The sequence below is a fragment of the Anguilla rostrata genome, chromosome 1 (assembly GCF_018555375.3).
Source record: "Anguilla rostrata isolate EN2019 chromosome 1, ASM1855537v3, whole genome shotgun sequence".
Classification (NCBI taxonomy): Eukaryota; Metazoa; Chordata; class Actinopteri; order Anguilliformes; family Anguillidae; genus Anguilla; species Anguilla rostrata.
The window spans coordinates 50,401,990-50,429,203 of record NC_057933.1 but is presented as its reverse complement, the minus strand read 5'-3'; the positions used below and the strand labels follow the sequence as shown (position 1 = coordinate 50,429,203).

The window sequence follows — 27,214 nt, the reverse complement described above, 5'->3', positions numbered from 1 at the left end:
CATATTAATTTATTATGAACTTTACAGATGCCCAAAGCAACAAAGAATGACTGTACGAGTTCACTGTCACAGCCAGCAAGTAGAAGGTATGTTGACCCATCACAGGACATGATTTTTTTCTTTGTAGACCATCGTATCCAGGGCCTCTACATTTTACACTTTACTAGTTCATGCAAAGGGGTATACTAAAGCATTGCAAGATAAGTGGTTTCCTGAAGAGGTTAACATCTGTTTCTTCAAACTTGCAACCTTCTAGTCACAAAGCCCATTTTGTTGCAACTACTTCACATCAGTGCATCATTCCTGTTTCTTTACAAAAATATGAGAACTCTTTGCATGTCAGAATATCAGTTATTCCATCTTTGGGATTGATTTTTGTTGTATCTTTATGTATTTGTTTATTTGTTACAGATGTTGTCCAGTTTTTTTGGGGGGAAGCTCTGTAGCAACTGGTGTTGGAACGAGTACTTCACAAAGGCAAGTACAGTGCTACACTGCTGTGCTGAGATAGCTTTGATGTTCAGTCTTTCTTCTGTGTTGAAAAAAGTACTTCACAAAGGTAAGCACAGTGCTGTGTTGCAGTCGTGAAATAGCTTCGGTGTTAAGTCTCTCTTCTTTTTAAATTAAATTTGGCACCCAACGTGAGGCTGCATATATCCAATTCCCACCCTAATTTGGATTATCCAGTTATTCTTTGTAGCCACGTTAATGCACGATCCCGCACTGCCGATTCAGGAGAGTGAAGACAGTCATGGTTCTCCTCCGACATACGTGATGTCACCAGCCTACTTATTTTCACACCGCAGCCCACAGCCAAGCTCGCATAGAGTTGAGTCAGAGGAAGACATCTCATATGCAGCTTTGACATGCAGTCCACAGGCACCTGTCCCACCAGTGGGGGTCACTAGAGAGTGATGAAACACAGACCCCTGAACTCTCCTGTACCCTGGGCATCACAATGGCAATTACGCGTTGCCCAGTGTGGCTACTGGCTACGGTTGGTACTGACATAGTCCAGATTCAATCCAAAACCACACGGTGCCTTAAGTGAATGAGACACCCAGTACCCCGTTAAGTCTTATTGTATGTTTGCATACGCTGTGGCTTGAGGCCATGGACCCACACATGTATCCTTATAGTTAAAAAATGATATTTATAAATCTTGTAGGAGAATGAAAGTAACTGCCATTTTTTGCCTTTCATTTCTGACTGCAGTATACTGCTTTTGGGTAGACTACATTATTTGAACAGATTTAACGTTAAATACGATTTCCCCCTAATATTATTTTATGAGATACACGTTTGCCTTGTGTTGATTTTTTGTTGTACATGTATTTAGTTTTTATGAAGGGTATTTATTGTACTGTACTTGTTGCCAAGTCAAAGGAAAGGCTATGATAACACCGCAGAGACTCAAGAGAGGGGACCACATTTTAGGCTCAGTGCATGAGCTATTGACACAGCTGTTTTTTTGCTGAAGTGACACTATTCTTATATGATTATATACACATCTGGAAACGCCAACATCACACACACCAGAGCAATTAATGATCTGCCGTGGAATATGAGAATATAAGGCACTGAGGAAAAGCCACTGGGTTATTATTATTTGCTTTCACTTGAATAGGCGAAGACATGTCATCAGCACAGGGCTGAGCACCGTTTTGGCAACGTTGATACTAATGTCTAAGCTGTGAGGCTTTCTTTTTTTGTTTTATATATATTATATCCTTATGGGGCGCTGTGAAGGGTAGTTCTCGTGGCTGTACAGTACCAGCATTTCCACTCTCATTTGTGAGTGAAAATTGTACAGGCTAAATGTGAAGTAATATTTGGGAGCACCTGTGCAAGGGGCATTTTTTGAGAGAAACAAAAGTACCAGTAATCCACGCAGATATCATGATTGATTGACATGTTCACAAAAACAATGAAGTTGAGTTATACATTTAAACTTGTACAACATAGCAACGGCCCTTGGAGACACAGTCCAAATATAGTGTTACCGACCATCAGTCAATCCAATCCCGTCACTTTTTAAGGGTAAGCCTAAACTAATAATGCCTGGTCAACTGGCATAGAGCTCAGGCTAGGTGACACACACACACACAAACATACATATGTGTGTGATTTCACATTAATTTGTTCATTTATTCAACTAATTGTTCAGCATTACAACACAATAAAAGCTAGTCATTACTACACGTCTGTGCTCCTTTTTTTTTCCTATATAAATTTTTTTTGAGCCACTAAATTTTGGACTGTGCCCCAAAATTTTTTTACTTGGGGCCACGTGTGTTCCTGAGGGGGAAAAGTAGAGTAGAGGCCTGGCTCTGACTAGGACCAAGAAATAAAGTTTAAATCCGGGTGGACAGGCTTCGCTGGCACATTTTGCCGTAGTTGCCGTGGATCAAGCCGTGTTTTCATGGTTTCAAACGCGTTGGGGTACAGGTCTCTCTTCACCTGGCTGCTACATGTGTATAATTAGAGGGCAAACCCTACAGCCAGGGAAGACTAGCATGTTAAAGGGAAGCCGAGAACAGTGGAAGAAAATAAATGAAACGGTGTAATAATAAATTGCATCACTGGTAATCCTAGACAGTTTCCTACCCATGAGTGCAGAACCCACCCCAGCCCCCCCCTCTTCTCAGAGGCTGAACACAGTTGTTGATAATTCATGATCTTGGCCATTAAGGAGGGCCAGCTTTAGAGCTAAGAATGTATGTAACCGCCTCCCCTCCTGCTTTGTTGTCACAGCAGGTCCTTCGGGCTAACCGAACACCTTGTCCATCGCAGGGCTGCCCTGTTTCCAGCCCTCACTTAGCAGTTACAGACAGCCGAAGCGACTCAGAGCTTTTACAGTGTAAGCTGCGGCCAGCTTCCTCTAAACGTCATTTCGGCAGTTTAAAAACTCTCACACGTGCGGCACAGAACCTCACAGTATTTAATAAGGGGCATGCTGAACCTAATGGGCGAGCATCTTAGTCGATTTTGGCTAATGCGGATGAGCGACATAGCTCAGGAGTTAAGACCGATTGTCTGGCAGTCGGAGGGTTGCCGGTTCAAACCCCGCCCTGGGCATGTCGAAGTGTCCTTGAGCAAGACACCTAACCCCTAACTCCTAACTGCTCTGGCGAATGAGAGGCATCAATTGTAAAGCGCTTTGGATAAAAGCGCTATATAAATGCAGTCCATTTACCATTTACCATTTACTTTAACCTAGAGCAATGTTTACAGCACCCTTTACTCCCAGGTTACCGTAACCGTGTCTCACCATGCGTTGATTGACGTTTCCGGCCACGCTAATCGGACCTACTCCCACATTTGAGCACTTATGCACGCATAGTCGCAGGACTGTAGAATAGAGTAATCAGAAAAGCCTCTCTGGAAAGGTTAACCCCCCCCCATGCACACCCCCTCTGCCCCAGCGCATACATATGAATTATATCTCTCCCCAACAAAACGGGGTCACTCGTGTTTATCTTTTCACAATCTCACAAACTCCCTGTCAGGAACGGTCTGTTGTTTTAGGAAGTGAAAACCAGAAGCAGGGCCGTCATTAAGGGAACGCTGATGTTTGGATACACGCACAGGGGAAGCGTTGCGGAGCTAAAAGGCGACTGGGTTTTAATGTGCCTCCACGTCGTGTTTAAGGTCACCGTGGCAAGCCGTCCACGCAGGGCTGTGTTTTACCTCTTCACCGCGATCCTGGTTTCCTCTGCACATTCCCTTCATTGTTTGTCGAGGCAGCCATAATTCTTTCTACACATTAAACAAATTTGCAGAGCGTAACAGGAGACTGTAAATATCCAGTTTTTATATTTTTCCTTTTTGCTTTCAGTGTTCATTCTTGGTGGAGTTATGGTGCGAAAGTTGTTTTTTGTTTAACACTAACCTATTGAAGATGGACCTTTGTATAAAAACAATAGTACTCCTTGTGAAGTTGGTGTCAGGCATCACTGAGGATGTTTTGAATCGTGTTGTTCTGTCCTCACAGGGCTTGCAGTCAGCTGAGATGCACTTCCTGTGACTTCCGTGTGATGTCATTTGACGATCATGAATGGGACTCTTCTTGCGATTACCTGTTTTTCAGGTAAGCACATATTGCAGTTGGGAAAACCGAGAGCATCCAAAGATTCCATTGGAATTTTTCTCAGTACAGTTTTTAAAAGTGCTCAGGACCAACTTTTCCCTGCCTGTTTTTTTTTCCGATTTGTTTACACCACCAGAGGGTAGTGTTGGGTCTGTTTTCAGGAGTAACAGAAGACTCAAACGCAAATCACCAAAAGTCAGACGCACCGTTTGAGCGAATACTTTTTGCTCCATGCTGCATAGATCAGGTTGTGTTTTTTTATAATTATGTAAACTATAACTATATATGATTACTTTGTTTTTGCCTTCTTTTAAAGGCAATCTAATAGTTTTTAAATACCTGATTTAGTGAATGGTAGTGTCTAACATGCTAGCCAGGTCACAGGACCAGGAATGACCAGCAGGGTTTTACTGCAGATCAGAATATCATTCTGTCAGTGCAGCAGAATTGAAAGTGTCTGCGTAGATGTGACCTGTATGAGCAGGTGTATATCCCCCCCTGGTGTGGTCCTTATGGTCTGGCCAGCTCATTGGCTCAAGGGTTACAGTCTTTCAGGACAGGGCAGAGGGAACTGTAAGAGAGGCACCCTAAAAAGACCACCTTCTGGTTGTGGACCCCCATCGCTATGACAGGGTTATAAAAGGATAGTTTGTGTAGCTTGTGCAGGCCGACTCCGGTTGCCAAACAAAGGGGTTCAGTGCTGTGTGATGAGACACTGTTGTGCTATAGCCAGTTAGGACCTTCCTGTGCTGCTGGCCACAGTCAGCACGGGCACAGGCCAGGTTCAGTACCATACCCTGGGGCTCATCCGCACACTGGAACAGTATCTTAATAGGATCAGCCACCCGGCAGCCCCTGATGCTATGCATTTGTATTTCAAGTGGACTATTCAAAATATGCTTAGATTAAAACATTTTCTATTAGCTATAGCACACAGCTGACAAACCCCAGACAATATGTTTGCAACAGTACATCATGGTGAGTTTGTGCAAAGACTTCATGTCCTCAGAAATCTTACTAACATTAAACTAACTGGTTTTGGTGAGTGTTAGTTTAAAATTTGCAGCCGACCTCATGTATGTTCATGCAAAGGCAATTAAAATGTATTTTTTGCACTAAGAATATTTGTTGCAAATGAATTGACCCAGAAGCTTTCCTCTGCTGCTCTGAGATTTGAGCAGTGGTCCACTGGTGACATCCCCTGGCCGAGAGTTCTTTGCAAGCGCAGCATGGACAAAGGCAGGGATCTGATGGGGATGCGTGGCCAGTGGGTCCGGAGGACTGATGAGTCTTACTGTGCCAATCTGATCGTTAGGAACAACATGCCCGACCGTCAGAAGCTACAGGCCAAGCTAAAGAGGAAGAGGACCTCGCGAGCATACGCCTGCCAGTGCAGCTGGCGCTCCACACTCATCCTCACGGACCTGAGGGACCAGCCCGATCTCAAGTGGGTCTGCGGGAAGCACAAGTCTTAAGGGTTCACCACAGTGTTTGGGGGTATCATGCTGGGATTTTTTCAAAATAACGTTTAACTGCTGATCTCCTTTGTGTATATGACATTAATATAAGCAGCAAAAACAAACAGAGTTTGCACGCCACCACAATGCTCCCATAATAAGTACAAAAGCATGGACAGTGATTCCGTTCACAAGGGTCTTTGTCAAGAACTTGAATCAAACCTTCGTCCGTGCTCACGTGCAAATGGACTTTTCACAGGAGCATCACGGGAGTGTGTGGCCTGTTTCTGTATGTTCTTCATGCTCTGTCCTTAGTCCTGACCCTGTGGCACAGTCGAAAGTGTGTGTGTCACGTGTTGTGTTATGTTGCATCAAAAATCATGTCAGACGTTGATAAAACACCTTGACACATGTTTTTGTATTGGCATATATACAGGGTCAGTTCCAGATTTCTTACTCGGTTGCCTTGCTACACGAGCACTGCTGCTGTAAAGGCAGTGTGGCGCAGATGGCAGTGAATCTGAAGTATGAATCATTGGTCAGGGCTGGAGCAGGCTTGCAGTAGCTCTGCTAATGCAGTGAGTGAATGCTAGCTGTTGTATTGGGGGCCCTTCTGACAGGCCAGGGTCATTGTGACCGCCTGTTATTTTCGATGGGACGCTTGCCACTGAGAATCTTGAAACAAACCACAAGTTCACGTGGTCACACTGCGACCAACTTTTCACCACATGGGCGCTTGACATAGTAATGCATAACCACAAGGGCTATAGTGTTCTCCATTGGTGTTTTGGTGATCAGCTGCTGGTGATATCTTGCTGGTAATATCGCCCTAGAAAGGACTGGACATAGCAACTGCCTATCTGCCTCTGATAAATAGCTAACCTATTTCAGAAGCAAATGACCACGACCAATGAGAATGGTCCCTTAGTTGGGACCCTGACAATCCTGTAACTGCTTTCCAAAACACTGACCTATAGATTCAGTCAAATGCACCATTTTAAAGGCGTATGCAGTTTAATCAAATCAAACTGAAGTTTTTTTTTTGGCTCAAGGAAGTTGATCATGATCATAGACTGAAATCTCAAGAAGAGAAACTAAAAAGAGGAAAAGGCGCTGCCTGAGGACTGTGGTGCTCAGGTTGGAGGCATGGGAGCTTGCCTGCTTTAAAGAATCTGTTTGTCTCCAACTTTACAATTCTCCCTGTTTTAGGACATAACAAAAGAAGTTTTGAAAAATAAGTGAATGGAGGATTATCATCACAGTTGAGCTGTGCGACATGTAAGGAATAAGATGATTGATTTTCTTTTCCTACTCTTGTCTTTAATATTTGAGGTATGCAGAGTATAGAAAATAGTGGGATTTGGTATTTGTGGGACAACCGGGAAAACATTCCACTTTTGACTTAATGGTCTTGTGATGAGAACACTGCTCCTAGCGTCATAGCTTTGACTCGTTATTGAATGCCGATCACCACAATGACCTCTTTGAGCTGTGAAGAAAAACACTTTAATCGTGAGACAAATGTGTGAATCCTGACACCTTGAATTGATGTTGTCATATAAAATCACATGATACTTTTGACCCATTACCTGCTGTTGACTGATCTAACAGACATATGACTGAATTCTTAGCTGAAAGAAAGTTATTTTAATACTGTGACAGACTGGTTGAGTGATGTAAAGGGCCTGTCTTTTATTTGGGTCACAAAGCTAAAGGCCAGTTCAGGTTAAATCTTCAACAGTGAACAAGAAGGTTGTAAAATGTTTTCAGAAGAAATTGTATAGAGCGTGAACTATCCAGTTTTAGAATGTCTGATGTACCTTCTGAGATTGAACATGTGACAGTTTGAATCCAGGGGTAAAATTAAAATGAGCTGATCAGCTGAACCAACTTTTAGCTCCTTGTTGCAGAAAGAATAATGTAATTTTTTACCCATGTATTACAGTTTTTTATGATTGCTTTGACTCATTTTGCACAACAGAGTTTCAGTGTGCAAACCTCTTAACACAGAATGCTATACTGCTCAATTTGGGTTCAAAATGTAATATAGCATACAAAATAAAAATACCAGTGTCAAATCAGAGAATATTATATGCAAAAGTTTATCACAGCACCAGAACATTAGATATTTAAAACAATGAAGTTAAATCATTGCTGCATTTTCAATATACAACAGTCATCATCAAATAATGCTGCCAAACACTAAATCCTTCTGATCAAAAGTGTTCTTTGGTCATAATGCAAAATGCTATACTCCTAATCTTGGGCTCAAAATTATATATAGCATGCACAATAGAAACAACTGAACCAAATTAGATTGTATTTCATGCTAACGTTTATCATAGTGTCAGAAGAGTTCATCGTTGAAGTTTAATTATTGGTGCATTTTCAAATACAATGGCCATTATCAAATAATTCGGTCAAACACAAAATACTTGTTAGCAAAAAAGACTTGTCCTCATAAGTACTTGAAATTATGTACAGCAAGCATCCCCTGTGATAGACTGCAGTATAGCGCTTGTGTTTTTATGAAAGACAAACAAAATATTAGATTAGATTATATGAAGTTTAAACATTAAAGAAAAATCATACAGTAATGCTGTACTGTAAACTCAACTGTATTGTACAGTAAAAACAAAAACAACAGTAAAGCAACAGTGCTTAAGCAGCATTTTGCCTGTCCGCTGCGTTTGGCCACAGAATTTCGTCGACGTCGCATCTGATGTCCTCGTTGGCAAGACAGCGCAGGTGAAATCTTTTAGAGTGTCTTATCCACCCCTGGCACTGCTGGGCTGTAATTTCATCGCATGCCTCATCCATGGCCTGAAGGAGCGTTGCCTGCTCATATGGACGCCTATCATATACCTTCCACCTCCAGGCTGAGAAAAACTCCTCGATGGGGTTCAGAAAGGGGGAGTAAGGTGGACACAACTGCTCTTCTGCCTCCCTGGCCACGACCGCGACCCCGTCCATGACCACGATCCTGTTCTTCGTTACCAACCTCAACCTCACCGACCTGCTCTATGCTGTCAGAAACATTCAGGTTTCTAAGCAGCCTTTTATGTAGTGGTGAAGAGATTATCAATTGTGTTACAATGCTACTCACCTGGGCAAGGTTGTTGGAAGTACTGAGACATGACTACAAACACCTGTTGAATTGATTTAGTGATCTGCATTTGTAGCAATAAGCATTTGAACATTGTTGTAATATTAGGTGGCTGTATTCTGAGAATGGAGCATATGATTTTGAGTTTGGCACTTTCCGTTAACAGTTTTGCATTTTGTATGTCAGCATAGGATGCAGTGTCTTAAGGTAAGAATTCTGCAAGTCAGTTTAGCACCTTGCGTTAACAGTTTTGCACTTTGTATGTCAGCATAGGATGCAGTGTCGTAAGGTAAGAATTCTGCAAGTCAGTTTAGCACCTTGCGTTAACAGTTTTACACTTCGTATGTCAGCATAGGATGTAGTGTCTTGGAGTATGAATTTTGAAAGTCAGTTTGGCACTTTGCATTTTGAGTTTTGTACATTGAAATTCTGCTGTGCTAAATGAGTCAAAGCAATCGTAAAAAAAACTAATTTGTAACTGCATAGCCTTAGAAACATAAATGTTTTTTTTTGTCTTTTTTTTCAAAAATGGCTATTCCCATCTTGTGTAATCTCACAGATTTGATCTGAACTGGGCTCCAGTAAAGGAGTCTGTTCACTCCTTATTTACATTGTTTTGGTGAAATTCTAAGTCTGGTAGCACAGTTTTCCTTTAGTCTGCTTGGAGATCCTCAGGTGAAATGCGCCACATGGAGTGAGTGCAGGCTTTTTTCTATCAATGACCCAGTCAAACTTGTGATTGGTAACACTACACGAACGTTACAGTAATTACAGTGAATTACTGCATTAATTACAATTCACAGTTTAGCAGGTACTTTTAACCAATGCAACTTACAACTTAGTAAGAAAACACCTTAAGGTTACATAGAAGAGCCACTGTCATATGTGCTTGTCTCAAGACCTGTGAGATAAAGGGAGATGGGGGCTATTTAGGAGGATGAGGACGGGGTTGAGTGACAGCTCATGCTGAGTGAAGAGCCTCTGTGACTATGTGGAGAGCACTCTCAGTGGAGAGCAGTATTCAACATGAAACCTGATTGGTTGAGGTTGAGGAGGATTAATGGGGAGACAGTTTGTTGCAGACTCCACAAACAAGTTTTATCATCAGTGTAACTATTGCAAGGTGTTACTGTTAAATACAGAAAGAGTCCAAACAATGAGTCTCTTGTATGAAGGAGATCAATCACTTGCACCTGGTTATACGGTGTTTGCAGGCAGTGGATGGAGGTTCTATAAACAATGCTTTACGCTGTAAATTTCCCACAGTAAAATGCAAAGGCGGGAAAGGCATAAGATACTTGTATTCTAATATTTATATTCCATTCGTTTTTCACAAATAATTATTTTAACTGGTGACATGATTACCAACCCTTCAGTAAGAATGGGTCAGTATTTACTGACAAAAATATGTAAAGTATCATTTAAATGTACTTGTAAATTTGTATATGTTTGATAGGAATTAATATCTGATAGCTGTGAATAAACATATCAGGATGGACACCAAAATAGTTTGAAATGTACAAAATATATTTCTTTACAGTATGAACACATTTTTGTTCAGGTTATCATGTACAAATTATGTAAAATCAAATAAAAGTTTTTTGTCATGATTTAGTCCATGTGTCAGAATATTTTGACTACTTTTGCCTAAAGACATGACATTGAGCAAATCACTCTCTAAAACCGAAAAACATTTAAAAAAAGATAATACATTTATAATTACACTCATCTTCTTACAGCTGCCGATAACAGTCACAGTTACCATAAGAGCTTCACAGGATTGTCATAAGTAATCTTGCTTTTGAACCATTTGTGTCTCACAGTCCATAGCTGGCGACATCGTCATAGTCGCTGTCTGAAGAAGACTGGTCACAGTTTTCTCTCACAGCGGGGCTCAGTGGCTTTCCTTGTCCCTCAGGGATGTCGTAATCATCTTCAGATGAAGTGCTGGATGAATCCCCTGAGGTAAAAACAGATTTCCTGGTATGTTCATACACTCACCTGCAGCACAACGCAGTCGTTTGGATTACATTTCTTCTACAATTACAGCACTTTAATGTCACAATCTGATTCGACAGAGATTAATGTCAGAGTGGCATGAGAACCGATACTTTATTACCAGCCTTTCTGTCTTTCTACAAGGCACAATAAATCTTTCCCCTGTGGTTTTGGTGGCTATAAATAAAATACACCATTGAAAATCAGTTTTGATTAAAAAAAATAAAAGCAATGACATTTATTTTAATGAACTGAGAATGCAGTTCATGGTACTTATTGCCCAAGAGCTGTGAACTAAGCACCTTCAGTTGGAGGGGGGCTGCATCATTCAAGGAAGAAAACAAAGTCAGCCCCTGTTTTCAGACTGTTTTGTGACAAATTTTCCATTAAACCCACACACAACACCCACTCTCGTGGGGGAAAACAAACACCCATTTCAGTCTCTTTTCACTAGTTTTTACGTTTCACAAATTATTATCATTTTTATTTTAATTTTTAGGAAAGTAGTTATAATTATTCTAATTGATTAGTATTAGTTTGTATCCTAGGTTAATGGTGCGTGCGCAATACTTAAACAAGATGGTTATGTGGCAGTGCACATACATATTTCCAGATGCATTCTCGTGTAGTTGTGCTATTACTTTTGTGCCAATGCTGCACGGCTGTATAAATGTAAATATACAAAATACCGTCATTGTGCGGGTTTGGTTGTAAGTAGCAGTTGGTGAAGCCAGGGTAATGGATTTTTGTCTGTTGCCGGATGGGGCCCTCTCTTACTTCTGCCTCTGTAGGAACTGCATCGCCTTGTAGGGAGATAGCACAAGGTCTTTTGGTTAATTGTAAGTGAATTTTGATTCATTTCTGACAGTGAACATTCGGCTTGATCGTGGCTAAATGGTTGATTTACGAATGTTTGGTTTTAGCTGATGCCTGAGTCTGGTGATTGCTCCAAATTTGCTGGCAATGCGACGGACCTTGTATGTGCCGCTCAGCCTCTCTTCCTGTGTTTTCGTAGCATTCAGACGTGCTGGAGGGATCAGATGAGTCCTCTGCAACAGTGACACAAGCTTTAGATTCTCTCCTAACGTTACCGTCCAGTCTCTGACTGCCTGTTTGCCTCCCTGCTGTCTTTCTTTTTTACAAGTATTGTGCAAACTCCTTTCCCCCCCTTATAAGCAATAGATATTGTGACAATACATACAAATGCATACAGACATGAAATCATCTCCTTTTGCACTTTTAATTAGCATTCAGCACAACTAAATATAAACATAGTCCTGCAGTTAATTACCCTGAGAATGGGGGTCTGGTTGGAGGTAGCAGTTGGTGAGGCCAGGGCTATAGTGTTTGTTCTGTGGCTGGTTGGGCTGCTCTCTTCCTGTCATCTCTGCAGGAAGTGCATCACGATCCAGACACACGCAAGCAGCAGAAAACATTCAGGACAGGATCTGATCACCATTCTCTCCAATTGCTCACTTGCTAATACCCAACAGAATACTTTGAGAATTACTTCCAAAACATAGTATTGGATTAAATTAAATAATAAAAATTTTTTTTGGGTGGTCAGAAATGGTCTCCAATGTAACTGAGCATGTGTCAGGTGCATTTGCTGAAAATGCGACATGCCTTGGATGTGCTGCTCAGCCTCCTTTCCTGTGTTTTCGTAGAATTCTTCGGAAGACGTGCTGGAGGAATCAAAGGAGTCCACTGCAACAGTGACATGAGCATTAGATTCTCTCCTAACACTAGCAACAGGCCTGTTTTCCTCCTTTGGTGTGCCCTGGTTAGTGCTGTGCGTCTTTTTGTTAGTTACAATTTAGAAAAATATATATTTATTCATTCTCACTGATGGGTATGCATGACTAAAAATGTCTTGATGTTTTGTGATGGTGTATTCCGTGCAAATGCATTCCAAAAAGAAAAATGCTGGGAAAGAATAATAGATTTTTTTTCCAATAATGTGAGGTCAGAGTAGGCAAGATAGGCATTGAGTATTGTTGCTTTCACTGTATCGCCTGACAAAACTTCTCTGCCTTGATGCACGTCTCTTAGCCTTCTAAACCACATGACTTACCGCACGTTACTGGTATTTATATGAACGAAAACAGTTTGCACAGTGCATGAAATAGTTGCGAAAAAAAAGGTCCATGAACAATCAGACACATTTTGATTTATTCTGCTGCATTTTCACACATTAGGCAGTGCCTTTCCTGCCTACCCTGCACATCCGATATATTTCAACTCTGATACATATGGAAACTAAACATTTTTTGAGAAGATGTCCCAGCTATTTACATGGTCTTTGGTAGGTCCCGGAAGAAGTGTGGGATATCATTCCCAAGCTTATTACAGAATTATCACTTAAAATCTCTCCCAGGAATGATTTCATTGCTTTTGAAGGGACTGGAAGGACAGTCATTCAAATTTAGTACTGTATATTGTGTATAAAAGTGATTATTTGAACACTATGTAATTTTCATGTGTGTTTGCATTACTATATTTTCAGTTTCCTTGTGCATCAAAAAAAGCTAAAATGTGAATTTTGTACAGCAGTCTATATTATTGCATTTGCACGTAAAGTTGTTTCAATGCACATATTTTTTTGTTTGTGTACATTTTATAAAGGCAAAAAATGAAAAATACACCAACCTAGTTTTGGGTGATTCTTTTCTGTCTGTGACTGAACGGCTTCCCCTCCCTTTGTTGCCTCTACAGGAAAAAACAAATCAGAAAACCGTCTGTATTTTTGGGAGCTGAAGGGGAAGGAGATTATTTGTTCAATCGTACGTTTGGTTGATACCACACTCAACAGATTCCTTTCATATAATTGTTCATTTCCTGATATTGGTTATAGCTGAGGTCAGTTATGTCCACTAGTACAGCTGAGTGTGTGTGAGGTGTAAGGCAGACCTTGAATGGGCAGCTCAGCCTCTTTTTTTGTGTTTTCGTAGAATTCTTCGGAAGACGTGCTGGAGGAATCAAATGAGTCCACTGCAACAGTGACACAAGCTTTAGATTCTCTTTCGTTACCTACTAGCCATAGATCAAACAACTACTTCTGTGACCACTTCTATAGCTCTTTTAAAAACACATTTAGCAACTGACTTTTAGCGCACCAAAACCCCTGGTCTTGTATACTTTCATAAAGTTTTAACTTCTTTATTTTTCTTGTTTATTCTTGACTTTATCTCTTGACCTTATTTGTTGTCTTGCTTTGCTTTAAATGTATTTTGTGAACCACCTTGTACTGTATTTCTCCAAATAGGTGCTATACAAATAGAGGTGTTATCGTATTATATAATGTATCTATAATTCATAATTCTCTTGGTCATCGGCACTTGCTGCTATATGCCCTGCCATTGATCTTGTGATAGGACAGTTGGGTAAATGAGCAGAAATACTGTACTTACCAGTTGGGATGGCCTTGATTTTTGTGTCACTGATGCCACTGAATGTTGGAAATCTGCTTGTGTCTTCATGGCATTCAGGAAGTGCTGCATTGTCAGCTAGACCACTGGTTTGATCTGTCAATTTACACCATGGTTAATGGGATTGATCTTCTGCTCTTAATGCCTTAAATCTTCATAACCCCATTTATTATTGTTATTATTATTTTTTTGTATTGTATTGTTTTGTCATTTTGTGTTTTTTGATGCAAGACACTGGCTCTTTGCTTATTTGTTGAGCAGTGGAACAGATAGGAAGTCCTACCTTCTTCAGTTAGACAATATAGGGATGAAGGCTTCAGTGTGGGGCTCCTGTTGTCTCCTCTGTTGCGGAGAGAATCTATGGGAAAGAGGGCATTTTCTTTAAATTTCTTTTAAACTCAAAGGCAACTTGAAGGTGACCATTTCAACCAGTGATGCCACCAATTGGTTGGGTGTTCCAGAAATAATTTATCTTGTCATTTTATGAGTTGATTGTTATTGTCCAGTACAATTATTATTATTATTATTATTATTATTATTATTATTATTCTTGAAATATAATATTATTCATTTAGAATAGTTACTAGATTTGGTACAGTTCATATTGAATAGAAGCTATGATAATAGCTAACATGTCGATAATTGCATAATGTTAGATAGTGAATGAGTGTATTTTTAGACACAACCACTGCTCACACATCCTGGTGTGATTATACAGCTGGAAGGCAACACATTGAATATACAGAGGCTAGCATTATTAGATTATGTTTTGTTCTCCCAAATTGGACTGTGCACTTCTGTTTGTTAGCCTGTCCCATTGCTAACACACCTGGAGAGCTCAGGCCTGCATGTGGGCACTTGTACATTGCAGTGTGAGAGCCCCACCATGAGCACTGACACAGTTTTAATTCCAAACTGCTGGGCAGACCACTTGTCAAATGGTTAGTGTAGAATGCACCATCCAACAACCCATAAAAGCTTATATTATTTGACAGCTGTGTAAAATGGCAGCAGTGGGCCATAGAGGGGACCTATTGGCCTTCCTGCAGGGCTCAACTGTAACATTCATGTTTTAAGTTTAAGGAGTTTTAGATATGTTTAAAAATGCAGAGAGGCAGCATTAACTCACTCTTGAAGGTGGCCAAGGCAACGGAAGGCTCTACACTGAAGTCGTAGGGCTCGTAGTCTGAGTCAATGGAGAAGTTGTCCTCGCTGTGCTGGGTATGCAGGACCCTCGGGTTGAGTAAGACTGTAAGGTGGTGTAAACGGGAATGTGTCAGCTTGTGAAAAGAAGGATGACTGTTCACACATTCAATATGAAGGAGAACACAGAGACAAGGCGGTGGCTGGGCGCACAGGCAACTGACTCACTGACCATCGTTTTCTGTGCTGTCAGTGGGGAGCTTGTGGACATCTTCCGTGCTCCGGTACTCATTCTTCTGCTGTCCTGTGGTTGTTTGCAGGTTTTTCCTGCTCTGCTCCACAGCTACAGGGACTGTAAACAATTAGAACTGCTCAGACCACCTTAAAAAGCTCAGACTAAATCACTGTTTCTTTAAATGAAAATACTTTTAGACAAGAAAGGTTGGAAATGTCACAGAGAAACAGAGGAGCACAACAGATTAGACATTAACAGATCAGTAAGAGGTTGCTTCCTGCATGCTAACAGTGAAGCAGGAGGATGATTCATACAGACATCCGGTAGGTATCGTAACCTTGGCAAACCTATAATTTGCTAGTAGGCAAACTATTCTGCCGTAAGCCCCAAGTACAACTTCACACCATTTGATTTGCAATTCACATCATGTCTTTTTGTTGCTGATCCCAGCTGTGGTCCAGCAGGGTCTGGTATCATGGTTAGCAGTGTAAGAATGAACCATGCTAATGCATTTCCTGTTAACAGACTTGCTTAACAGACTTAGCCCCATGTCTGTAGATTGTGTATGCAAATTAAACTTTCCAATAGCTTTTCTGAATAGCAGCAGCTTTACTCCCAGTAGCTTTTTGTTACTTTCATATGCTTTCAATGCACTATTAAGGGGAAGTGCACTGTGCTCCTACGAATTGCACACTGTGCATTGATGCTTGGTGCCTATGATGCTCACGGGATCCAATAAAAGCATTTGTCAGATGTAGCGTCGGCACTGTGAATAGTGATCATTGATTGCAAGGCTGTGTGTGACAGATGACATGACTCACCGCCTCTCTCTCTTTTCCTGATACGCCAGCAGAGGATAGCATTCACAACCAATGCCATCATCAGGAGGAGAGACAGAACAATGCAGCCCACCTCTGCCGGGGAGTATCTGGGGCCCCAGGAAGGGGCGTCTGGGATCCCAATGATGGTGGTCCAGGCGCCTGAAAGCACACGTTAACAGACTAGTCTGACGGCCACCCATGGACTGTAAGTTCTCACCTGTTGTAGTCTTTGGTAAAGCGGGTACCTGCAGTAGTTTTGGGCTATATCTTTGCACTCACTACAGTTAGAGAGCTTGCCGAGAGCTCATTTTAATCAGGAGGACAGCTACTCTTCCACAAGTAAACGTTCATTTTATGGCAGAATTCCCATTTACAGTGGCAGACACTGCAACAGAAGTTTGTGTGGTCAGATCACATGCCAGACGGCGACTGTTATACCCTTGAGCTATGTCCTCGCTGAATTTCATATTTCTAGCAAAAATTCAGGCATGTAAAATGGGTCTACATACTGGAATGTGTAAATGTTTATGAAAGTCACCTTGGGAAAAGGACAGGTTCACAAAACACATTTTAGCTAAAAAGGTAAAAACATTTTGGAGGATAAATAGTGAGTGCTATTCTGTCTCATGCCATACTAGTGTTGTTGCCATACCAAAGTTTTGGCTTCGATATCGATATGTACCTTCGGTACCTTGATATAAATGACAAATCAATACTACGTTAAATCACTGATAGCCAAGAATTTCACATAAAATGAAATGTAAACCTGACATATCTTTTCAAAATTATTTAACAAAATATCTAATACAAAATTAGAAATAAAGTTTAGATGTGAGCATTTTGTAAACAAAAGCACTGCACTTGTTAAGCCATCAAAACACCATAATCTTGTCATGTATCTACTGTATCTTATTATTACACCTGTGAGGATTTGAAGTCCCTGAAGAGATCGGGGAGGTTGTCGGTCAGACGCCTTGCTAGGTTGGATGTGTTGCCATCCTTGGCGAAACAAACTTTTAAGAATTGTTTTTGCAAACGGGTGCTGTAATAATGCTGTGAGGTTTGCCTTTATCTTTGGCTTTGTAGGCAAATAACTGCCATGGGTTTGACAGAAGTGGTATACAATTATGCAAGCACGGCATTTATTTTACAATAGATAGTAATCATTTTGCTGCAATAGGAAGCAATGTCACGCATGTTTTCATAAAGTATCTAATTTTTTTAAATGCTGGTATACTGTAGTACCATTTTAATATTTTGGTAACACGGCACTTTAGTACTAATACACTGCGCAACCCTAAGTCATACTGCTTGCTGCTTTATAAATGAGTGATGTACATAAGATGGTATTTACCTGTGGTCACAGCAACTGTGGTTGTAGGTTGTGCCCCAGGTGACTCTAAAGAGAGGAACAAGAGGAACAAATTTCAAATTTATTAAACATCTATAACAGGATCAGCTGAAAACATCATTAACCCCTCTAAACTATTCATCATCCAAAGTGAACAATCCAGGCGCTGCTGAGGGTATCAACCTTGTGGTTGTGCCCATTACTACAACAGGTTTGACTGGTGTTAGAATTAATATGCATGGCACCCACAGTCTGATATTATTTCTGGGCTGTACTAGTGCTCATTGTAGCATAATTGGTTATAGCATCAGCCAGGGAGGGGAGGGATTCCAGTCTCTGTCTCATTGCACACCAGCCACGTCCTCTGGACAGTCGCTAACAGTTTGCCAGTATAACTTACAGTAAATATGAAGTGTCATTTGACTCAATGTCAGTACAAGCCTCACTAGCAGACTGGAGAATTAAAAGAGTCTTAGGCTGACATCACGTTTTGGAGTAGCTCTTGTCTGCGTTCTGAATTGACAGAGGGGGTTGTAGAAATGAGCACAAATGCAATTGGGCCTACCACCTGGGGGCAAGGATGAAAAAATGGCACCTTGGACAATCAATATTTTCATTAATATTTTCCATTGATATTGAATACATTTAAGGTTGTAATGACCTCTTTTGAACCTGAATTGCATTTGAAGATCTAAGGCAAAAGCTTGTTGCTTGTTGTTTGCTTAATGAACCCTGGTCCATGCCAATATCATGCAGTCATTTCAAAGGCAAAATTGTGCCTTTCACAGAGGTGCTAGTGTTAGGTGAAGTGTCCAGATAGAGACATTACAAAACTGGACTATATTTCCCACAAGCCTCAGGGGGAAAATTTACGCAATATCTTGAGCGTACCGATGAAACCCAAAGTAAATGGCTGTCCAGGCAATATGTGCATGGTACTCATATATCTAATTAGAGGTTGGAATGAATATTAGCGAATTCCAGAGATGTTTTTACAATTAGGAATAGGGACGTCTGGTTGGAAGTGCAAATGTACTGACTGCCCAAACAAGGCTGATTGATAAATGCATTTTGTACATAATTTGTTTCAAAGAGGCTCTTGAATCATGCCCAGAGACTGTAAAATTATTTAGCGTAAAATTCTATGCATGTCAGTAGTACCTGAACAAACAACGCCTGCGTCCTGCTTATGTGTGCAGTTTGGTCTCCTCTGGGCGGGGCAGTCCCACAGGTTACTCTCACTTCCAGTGCAGTTGACTTTATCCAGGAAGATGGGGCCACTCCCCACTCCAAAAACCCCGCCCTCTCCCGTCACGCGGAAGGCAGAACCGCATCCCAGCTGTCTGCAGACCACGCTCGCGTCCTCAAGGTCCCAGTCGTCATCGCACACCGTCCCCCACTTCTCAGCATTCCACACTTCCACCCGCCCCTCACACCGTTTAGAGCTTCCCACCAACTGAACGGCCACTGAAAGACAGATTTGTTAACCAATGAGAGGACCATACGGTCATAATCAGATGAAATTCTCTACACTGAAAATAAGAAGCATATTTTATGTTTGAATGTTTTGTGTCATTCTGGATTATATAAAGAAAAACAGGAAGTAGAGATGCTTTTACATGAGGAATTGCAGACAATCTCAGTCACACTGGTGCAGTTTTGTGAGACCTCAGTACAGTTCTTCAGTTTTGAGTCACTGTAGGTGCAGTTGGTGAGGCAGGTGGTGTTGTGCAGGGCACTATGGCGAAATGAAGAAACTTTCAGGCATCCAAGGTGTCTGCATATTCTATTGGCCACCTTCCTCGCAGATTGAGGGGTCAGCAATACTGCAGTCCACTTCGCGTGGTTAAAAACCCCCAGGGTCCCAGAGCAGTTGCCGGATAGCTGCGGTGTGAAGGCATCAGCTGTAGGGGAGGAATTAATGAAGAAATCAAAGGGACAGCCAGAACTAAGATCAATTCTATTTCAAACTGGTAAATTTAGAAACTTAATTGAAATTAAGTTCATTAACTAAAAAATGCCCATAGAACTTTTTTTTTTTAACTTAAATTAAATTTGCAGTTTAGTTGTTTGGGTTAAAATAAAATGGGCCCAACCCTGGTTACAAGCAGTGCCTCTCCAACCGTCTGGCACTACTGCTGTTACTGAGTCAGTAATATGAGTCACACAGTGCTCATATTCTGTCCCGCCTCATGTAAAGATTAATGGTAGAATTTGGGTTGTGAAGGCATAGTTTGTAGATCATGCCGCATGGCTTGACGACATGCACAGAGAAACCCCTGCCACGCTGTACTGTTATGTTTTGCAGGAGTCTTGCATAGTAATGCACGACAGTGCCACGCTGCCACATCCTGTGACTCATTTCCTGTGGAAATGTGAGAACGTACCCTAGCCCAGGGAGGACCTGGAGAGAGGAGCTGTTTTTAGAAACTCCTGCACCAAATAAACAGTGCGGTTCAAAACCATGAGTTCCTTTGACTTTGGCAAAGGGCTGTTTCTGCTGTGCTCTGTCTGGGAGTGTTCAAATTCAGTTCTTGTTTGAATAAAAACGGGATACATTATTGCAAGCCTTAAGCATAGGTCTGAGAGGTAAACTAAAGTTATTAATGAATTATTGACAACAAATTAAGGGAGTACCCATGTGAATCAAAAACAAAATGGAAGTTTCACATAAAACAGGATTTTTAATTTGTAGATTAATATGTTATCATAGACAGTTAAATATTATTGTATGTCACCGGCAGCAATCCTCACTACAAATTGCAGACATCCAGAATTATTGTACAAAAATAGCATTTATTCAGAAATATAGATAAGAAATCAGCACACAGCTTTTCCATCACTCCACCTCTCTGCAGTAACAGTGATTATGTGATTATTGTATCCTGTGCATGCCTCAGAAGCTCGTAGTAGACATGCAGTCTTGATTGTGAGGGCAGAAAGGAAGGAACTGAAGTGGGGATAGGGGGAGGAAGAATACTGGCAAGCACTGCTGATGGGATGATTGTGCTTGACTAATGAAGTGGGAGGCTAACAGGCGAGTGTTATGCTTAATGTAAGTTATGGCAGAACAAAAACAGACTCACTTTGATTTGTAGCAGGTTCATCGGTCCCTTCCGACTGTGAGACATTCTTTTGTGAAGGGGAAATGGTTTGCTGAAGGCCTACAAGACAGGAAAAACAAATATGCGACAAGAGTTTCTGACTGCAGTAGGCTCTACCTTGACGGCTTACATCTACCATAGCTTCCTCATTCTTCTTTGACAATTGTGGCTCACAGGCTTCCTTCCAAAACCTTACATCCGAGTACAGAAAGGATGTCATTAAACATGCCGTGGAACAGAAGATTACTGGGGGGGAACCACACTGCTCTACACAGACCTGAGAAAAGTGATGTATAACCCATCCCTCATAATCCTTCCCGAAAGCTTTCAAATGGACTGTGAAGCACTGCTTCAAAAAATAGTACTAAATGAAGACCGCTATGTTAATCGCCTGTCAGTTATACATCGTGTAATTCATAGGCTTGAAATAAATATTTGTACTTGTTAGTTTGAATCGTCATCAACACAGTTGGCAAGTTCAGTAATAATCGAAATTAACTCACCAAAATGCGTTTATGTATTAAAAACAATAGCTTTCATTTCATGCGTTCATTTAATTGTAAGATAAAGGACTAATGTTCTGTGAATATTGACCTTAGTGTGTGTGAGCAGGTATTCAGTAGCAGCATGGCTTGCTGTCTAACTGGGCCTTGTTTTGCAGGTAAGACTCCATTTACACTTTTTGTGCAACACGTCTAATTTCTTGAATTCGATTAATGTTGTATTTGATATTCTTAACACAAGAAATTGGATGGTTTGGATTTGTCCCAATCTGATTTGAATCACATCTAGAGCTAGTCTCGGTCTGATTCCTTTGGCATTGAATATGAATGCAAATGCTCTAGCATATGTCTTCTTATGTTACCAAAATTCTATTGACAATTAAAATCCCATTAAAAGCGTACGGGTATCAGAACACACCCTGTTGCATAGCCAGGTGTCACTTTGGATAGAACATTGAACTACGACTGAGAGAATTGCAACCAGTCAAAATGCACAAAATCTGATATGCAACACATGAAAACTTGAGCGTTAACAGACAGCCATACACTGTGACTTCAGAAAGTTTTTTGAAATGCCCTACAGACACTGTTATTGACATGGAGATATAACAACCTCTAAAAAAACCTGAGAATGAAGCGGCTGCATAAAATACTATCAGAACTGAATGATGGAAAATACTAGAAAATAAGACCCTGGTTGAAAAAAACAATTGTCCTTTAAACAAAGGGAAATAAAGTATAAAATAAATAAAATCATGAAATAAATAAAATTTACAGAATTAGGCACAGAGACGTGAGTATTGCACATGGATACGAGTATAAAAATACAGTACGCAATATTAACATCGTAATACTGTAATGTAGGTAATACTGCAGTATAGATAACAAAATATACAGGTCACATTAAATATGTTAACAAGGTCCACTACATGTTAAAAGACCATGTGGCAGACCCTGAGACCTTCTGGAAGAAGATTATGTGGTTTAAAGTTGAGCTCTTTGGCGTAAACCCAATACGGTCTGTCACCCAGATAGCACCATCTATACTGTCAAGCATGGTGGTGGCAGCATCGTGCTATGGGGTTGCTTTTCTGATGGGAGGACTGGAAAGCTGGTTGGCATCAAGGTCAAGAATAGAGCAAGGCAAATCCTTGATAGGAATATGTTTTAGTTCTCAAGAGGTCAGCATTTTGATTCATGATACAGAAGGTGAATAACCCAAAGCACACGGCAATAAAAAAGGAATGGTTCAAAACAAGAAAGTCAATATTCTGAAATGGATGAAGCGCCGTCCAATTAGTTTAGAGGCATTTGGTTGAACTTCAGCAGAAAAATTATTCTGTACAGTTCATGATTGATTCTGCTCCTGCTGTCAGCCGTTACATCATCAAGTGAGCCAGTACCTGTGGCAACCATACATGCACAAACCATAACACACGCGCCATGATGTTTCAGAGGTGGGGGGTGTTTTAGATCTTGGGCAGTTCCTTTTGGCCTCCACACTTTGCTCCTGCCATCAAAAGTGACCTTTTTCCAGGCAAGCTCTTTTAGGTATTTCTTAACAAACTGTAACCTGGCCATCCCGTTTTTGCAGCTAACCAGAGGTTTTCATCTTGCAGTGAAGCCTCTGTAGTTATGTGTTTGGGGGTTTTTAATTATTCAGTCGTCTTCCTAGGCCTACCAGGCCCTTTGAAATTACCGAGCTCACCATTGCTTTCTTTCTTCTTAATGATTTTACAAACAGTTGAAAAAACTTTTAGAAGTCTAAGGTTTGGCCTATGTCTTAATTATCAGCCTCATAATGGTTTCCTTGATTTCACTGACATAACTCAGGTTCTTGTGTTGACAAACACAAATCTCCAAAGGCAGGAATCAAGACTAGATAGTGAAATGGCTCTTATACCTGCACTAAGGAACAATTGAACACACCTGACTAATCAGAAACACCCGTGAAGCCTTTTGTCCCAAACATTGTCATGCTCTGAAATGGGGAGACTATGTAAATGGTAAATGGTAAATGGACTGCATTTATATAGCGCTTTTATTCAAAGCACTTTGCAATTGACCCTCCGACTACCAGACAACCACTCTTACCTCCTGAGCTATGGTGAAATCATTATGTTAACCATTATACCCTTTAATAAAAGCTGAGAATCTGCACCTTAAATCGTGGGGTAAAAAGCCAAATCAAGAAACAAAATGTCTTTGTCCCAAACATTATGGGGCTCATTGTACCTTAGAAGACTCGCAATTGTAATTGCTGCCAAAAGGCCAAGTATTGATTCCGGGGATATGAATTATTTTATGAAAATGCAAACATCATTACATTTACATGTAAATGTAATGTCTTTTTTAAAAAAATGTTGAATAAAAAATATTATTTTTGCATCACAAATGTGTTACTCTGTTTGTGAAGGGGGAAAATATTTAAACGTTCCACAATTTTAATGTGTAATACGACATTCAGAGGGTGAAATATTTCTGTAGGCACTGTAAAGCTACATCTATTTAGGCAGCTATTTTTTATTTTAAAACAATGCGATGAAAACGTGTCAAGATAATGGTCTGTTAGATACAAAGAAGATATCTTTGTTTTTTCTTAAAAAATCACATCAACTTGTTTCTTCACAGAATAAAACGCATGCTCTGGCTCAGACTTTCCCGACGGAATAATAAACCCTAACAGCCTGGATGCACTGGAAGCATTCAAAAAGTGAAATCATTTAATGAACCATTTTAAAACATTAATGCTTGCCCTTATTCATGATTCCCAAAGATGATCTGCGTGACGAGAAGAATGCAGAATACGTTGCATTTGGGTTATGGCAGAATAAAAAATTATTCAATATTTTTTTATCGGCTTCTCTCTGTTCGTTTTAATTGCAGTCGCTGTCTCTTAGCAAGCAGAATGTCAGTTTTTTAAAGATAATTACTTTCATTGAAATGTCCATAGGTAATCACTCAGTTTTCCATTATGATTAATTTTTGATTTAAGTTGAAATCTTTTTTTGGCTGTTGGCTGTGATAATTTACCGTGTTCATGTACTAAGGCCTTTTCACAATACGGTTTCATGCTCAGCCATGCGATCATTTGAAAGGGGCAATTACTATATTCCAGACTTGAAATAGCTTTCCGTTTAATATAGTTGAGTTTCAAGTGTAATTAGACACTTAAATTATCTCCCTCAAATAATCTAATTATGTATGCTAAAAAGGCAATATTAAACTCATTTTCTTTTTCCAAGTTGGTACATCGTCCTCAGAATAATTTGTTTTAACATATTTAGGTATATTCTTTTCTTAAAATGGGAAAAAATATCTGAGAAGAAAGTGTCATGTATATTTCTTGTCAGAAAAGCTAATTAATCATTTTTATTAGATGGCTTTCTTTTGCCGCCAATAATCATTGTTTATCTGTAAGTTCTGATGATATGTAATATCTCTTCCTGGCTTGTAGTTGACTACCAGAGTTGGTGCCATTTGAGAAGAATCAAGCAGAGAAGTGCTTACAGTTGAGGCAAAAATACAAAAGCCACTATTGTAATAGGCCCTCTCTAATCTCACAAATTCACAAAAGCCATGAAATGATTATCCAATGCCTTGTTTGCTGATACAGACAAAGCAGATTTCTGTATATACAATTTACTATAATTGCGTAGTCCTAATAGTTAAGCCCATTCCTGGTACCTGTCTTTTCAAGTTCCTCATTCTTAAACATAGACCCTCATTCAATCAAGATAACTATACTCTGACTAATATATCGGATCACCAATAAAAATACTTTCAGAACCTATCCACCATTGTTCATCATGGAGTCAGTAATGCTTAACAATTATTTTTGTCTGTTCCCTTACAGTAATGGAATATATTGCAGTATTTTGTATATGTTAACTTTTTTGAAAACATAATTTTGATATTTCATAGCAGTGTAAAATTATATTTTTACATTTCTCATATAACAGTGATATTCCACTATACATTACAACAAAACAATGCAATCAGTTACAATCAGTATATTTCAGGAAATTCATTTCCATAAGGACTGGCTTGTTGTATTCGTTTATCTCTGTTTCCAGATGCATTCTATCATCTCAGTAATGTAGCAGGCAACAACAATAACAACAACAGCAATAATAATAATAATAATAATAACTACTGTTATTATTATTATTATTATTAACATTATTATTATTATTATTATTATTATTAATAAAGTCACTTAAGGCCATTATTCAAAAGAGTAAGGTAACAGAAAATCTGTATTTCCAATTTATATAACATTTCGTTGTCAGCTAAAAGCGTGTTCTTTTTTCATTGGAGTGTCTTGCCATATTATTTTATTCTTGAGGTCTCATAGAACACTATTTATACTATCTTGGTGCCATAAAGTTTTAAGAATTTTTGGCAATTTCAGTAAAGCTATGAAATCTCAGCCACCAAGTACTAATTATATATATATATATGTATGTATCTCACTACAAAATCTGAAATTTAAGGAATATCATCTGAAAATCATAATTCTAACTCTTTATAAAGACCACCTGTGAGAATATTGGGAATTTGTTGTGCTAACTATTTACTACATTAGGTACTGAGGAAATTCTCACCAGGCCTGTTTCCTGTTTAATCGGTAGTGTTTTGTAATATAGCAGACGTTTTGTGTTTCATGACGCTCAAGTTCCATTCTAACCCAGATGAGCCAATGCACTGTATTAAAAATCAAACTTAAAAGCATTTAATTCAGAATACATCCTTACATTACATGGACTGTAGCCTTTCATGAGAGTCAAATGGGTACCAGGGTTAGCATTACCTTTAGGTCTCAGGTACATTAGAATGAGGAGATCAGGCACTGCATATGAAACAAAAAACCTGAAAAAGTTCAGAACTGGGTACTTCATATAGCAAATGGAATGATACACCCAATTATATTTCATGTCATGAACTTTAGAAATGTAAATACCCAAGAACCATTTTTTGCTTGAGAGTACAGTACACAACAATTTCTAATATTCTAGTAGAATATTCTATATTCTAAAGACCCTTCTAGTGTAAACATATATACAGCAGTAAACAATGAATGAGAATGCAGACAATGTTTTTAGTGAAATCAAATAAAAGAGGAAAGAAGGTATAATAGGACTCCAAGAAAGCAGTTTGTGCAATTACAGGTTAAACCACTTGAACAACCATTACAAAAGCCGAACGTATATATCTAGTTAGAAATATTGTCACTGTGGTGTCAGGTAAAAGGTAGTTTGGTGATACCTTTGTACTTCAACTTTTTTTTTTTTGTAAAGGTCTGTCATATAACAAAATTCCCCCGCATTGCTTTCTTTTGTTGCCTGGAGACCCATACTTGTCATCTCAGGAGACTCCCAGCCAGAACAGGTGCATTTATTGTGAAGTAGCGCACCAGAAATAAAAATTTGTTTCCTACCTTCAAGAAGTTGAACATCACCGTGGTCATCATGTATACACTGAAGCATGACAACTTCAGCAACCAATAGCCAGTAACTAACATGAACAGAAACATTCACATTTATGTCATTGAAGGTTCCCAGTTGTAAAGAGATAGTGTGCATTACCTTGACAGAGACTGAGAGCTTGGAGAACAATTGCCACCTTCAACAGTTCCATCTGATGATAAGCGTGACAGTTGAGGGGCCCTGTCTTTCTTGCGTATGAGAGAACTTTGAAACTCAAAATAGTCAACAAAAAGATCTGATCTAATACATCCTTTGTTTAATCATGAAAAAAGCTTTGCGAACGGGCCACAGTTGCTGCTGTTTGTTTGCACTGCAACGTGTGGTTTCCTTTTGCTGCTTGGTTCTGTCGTGGGTGTGCAGTTCATGTGCTCCTCATCAAGGCACTGACATGCATGTGCCATTGGCAGAATTAGTAAAGCTTGCGCTCTCTATCTCTCTCTCTCTCCCTCTGAAGTTCAGCTTTTGTTATGATGATGGCGATACGAACAT

General features: G+C 39.9%; 2 protein-coding genes across 3 annotated transcripts in view; one reads left to right on the top strand and one right to left on the bottom strand.

The window, feature by feature from the left end:
• cfap418 (cilia and flagella associated protein 418) overlaps positions 1 to 10,263 on the top strand; it is a 15,079-nt gene extending 4,816 nt beyond the window's left edge. Inside the window, exons 3-6 of the mRNA XM_064340911.1 lie at positions 28 to 86; positions 412 to 477; positions 3,995 to 4,090; positions 5,406 to 10,263. Of these exons, the coding sequence (XP_064196981.1) occupies positions 28 to 86; positions 412 to 477; positions 3,995 to 4,090; positions 5,406 to 5,565 (381 nt within the window). The 3' untranslated portion in view covers positions 5,566 to 10,263. The remainder of the gene's footprint in view (positions 1 to 27; positions 87 to 411; positions 478 to 3,994; positions 4,091 to 5,405) is intronic.
• LOC135257774 (T-cell differentiation antigen CD6-like) lies at positions 10,160 to 27,214 on the bottom strand. Of its 2 annotated transcripts, none has more exons than XM_064340897.1 (17): positions 26,825 to 27,214; positions 20,716 to 20,793; positions 19,249 to 19,533; positions 18,791 to 19,096; positions 17,633 to 17,677; positions 16,279 to 16,437; positions 15,455 to 15,565; positions 15,209 to 15,328; positions 14,363 to 14,437; positions 14,062 to 14,175; positions 13,562 to 13,642; positions 13,301 to 13,360; positions 12,278 to 12,358; positions 11,943 to 12,038; positions 11,626 to 11,700; positions 11,341 to 11,454; positions 10,160 to 10,613 (listed from the first exon to the last, which is right to left on the bottom strand). In XM_064340897.1, the coding sequence occupies exons 1-17, from the start codon at positions 26,874 to 26,876 to the stop codon at positions 10,471 to 10,473; spliced, it is 1,995 nt and encodes a 664-aa protein (XP_064196967.1). In that variant the 5' UTR covers positions 26,877 to 27,214; the 3' UTR covers positions 10,160 to 10,470. The 2 variants fall into 2 exon arrangements, with proteins under 2 accessions (XP_064196967.1, XP_064196959.1); XM_064340889.1 differs by having other exon boundaries at positions 15,455 to 15,574; positions 26,825 to 27,211.

Bases quoted from the DNA above. Each gene is read 5' to 3' on its own strand.
- LOC135257774 (XM_064340889.1), bottom strand. From the start codon at position 26,876: ATGGAACTGTTGAAGGTGGCAATTGTTCTCCAAGCTCTCAGTCTCTGT. The intron at 13,643-14,061 runs GTAAGTACAGTA...TCACTGTTGCAG, and splicing joins AATCAAGGCCATCCCAACTG to TGGACTCATTTGATTCCTCC. The intron at 11,455-11,625 runs GTCCGTCGCATT...TCTCCCTACAAG, and splicing joins GGCTGAGCGGCACATACAAG to GCGATGCAGTTCCTACAGAG.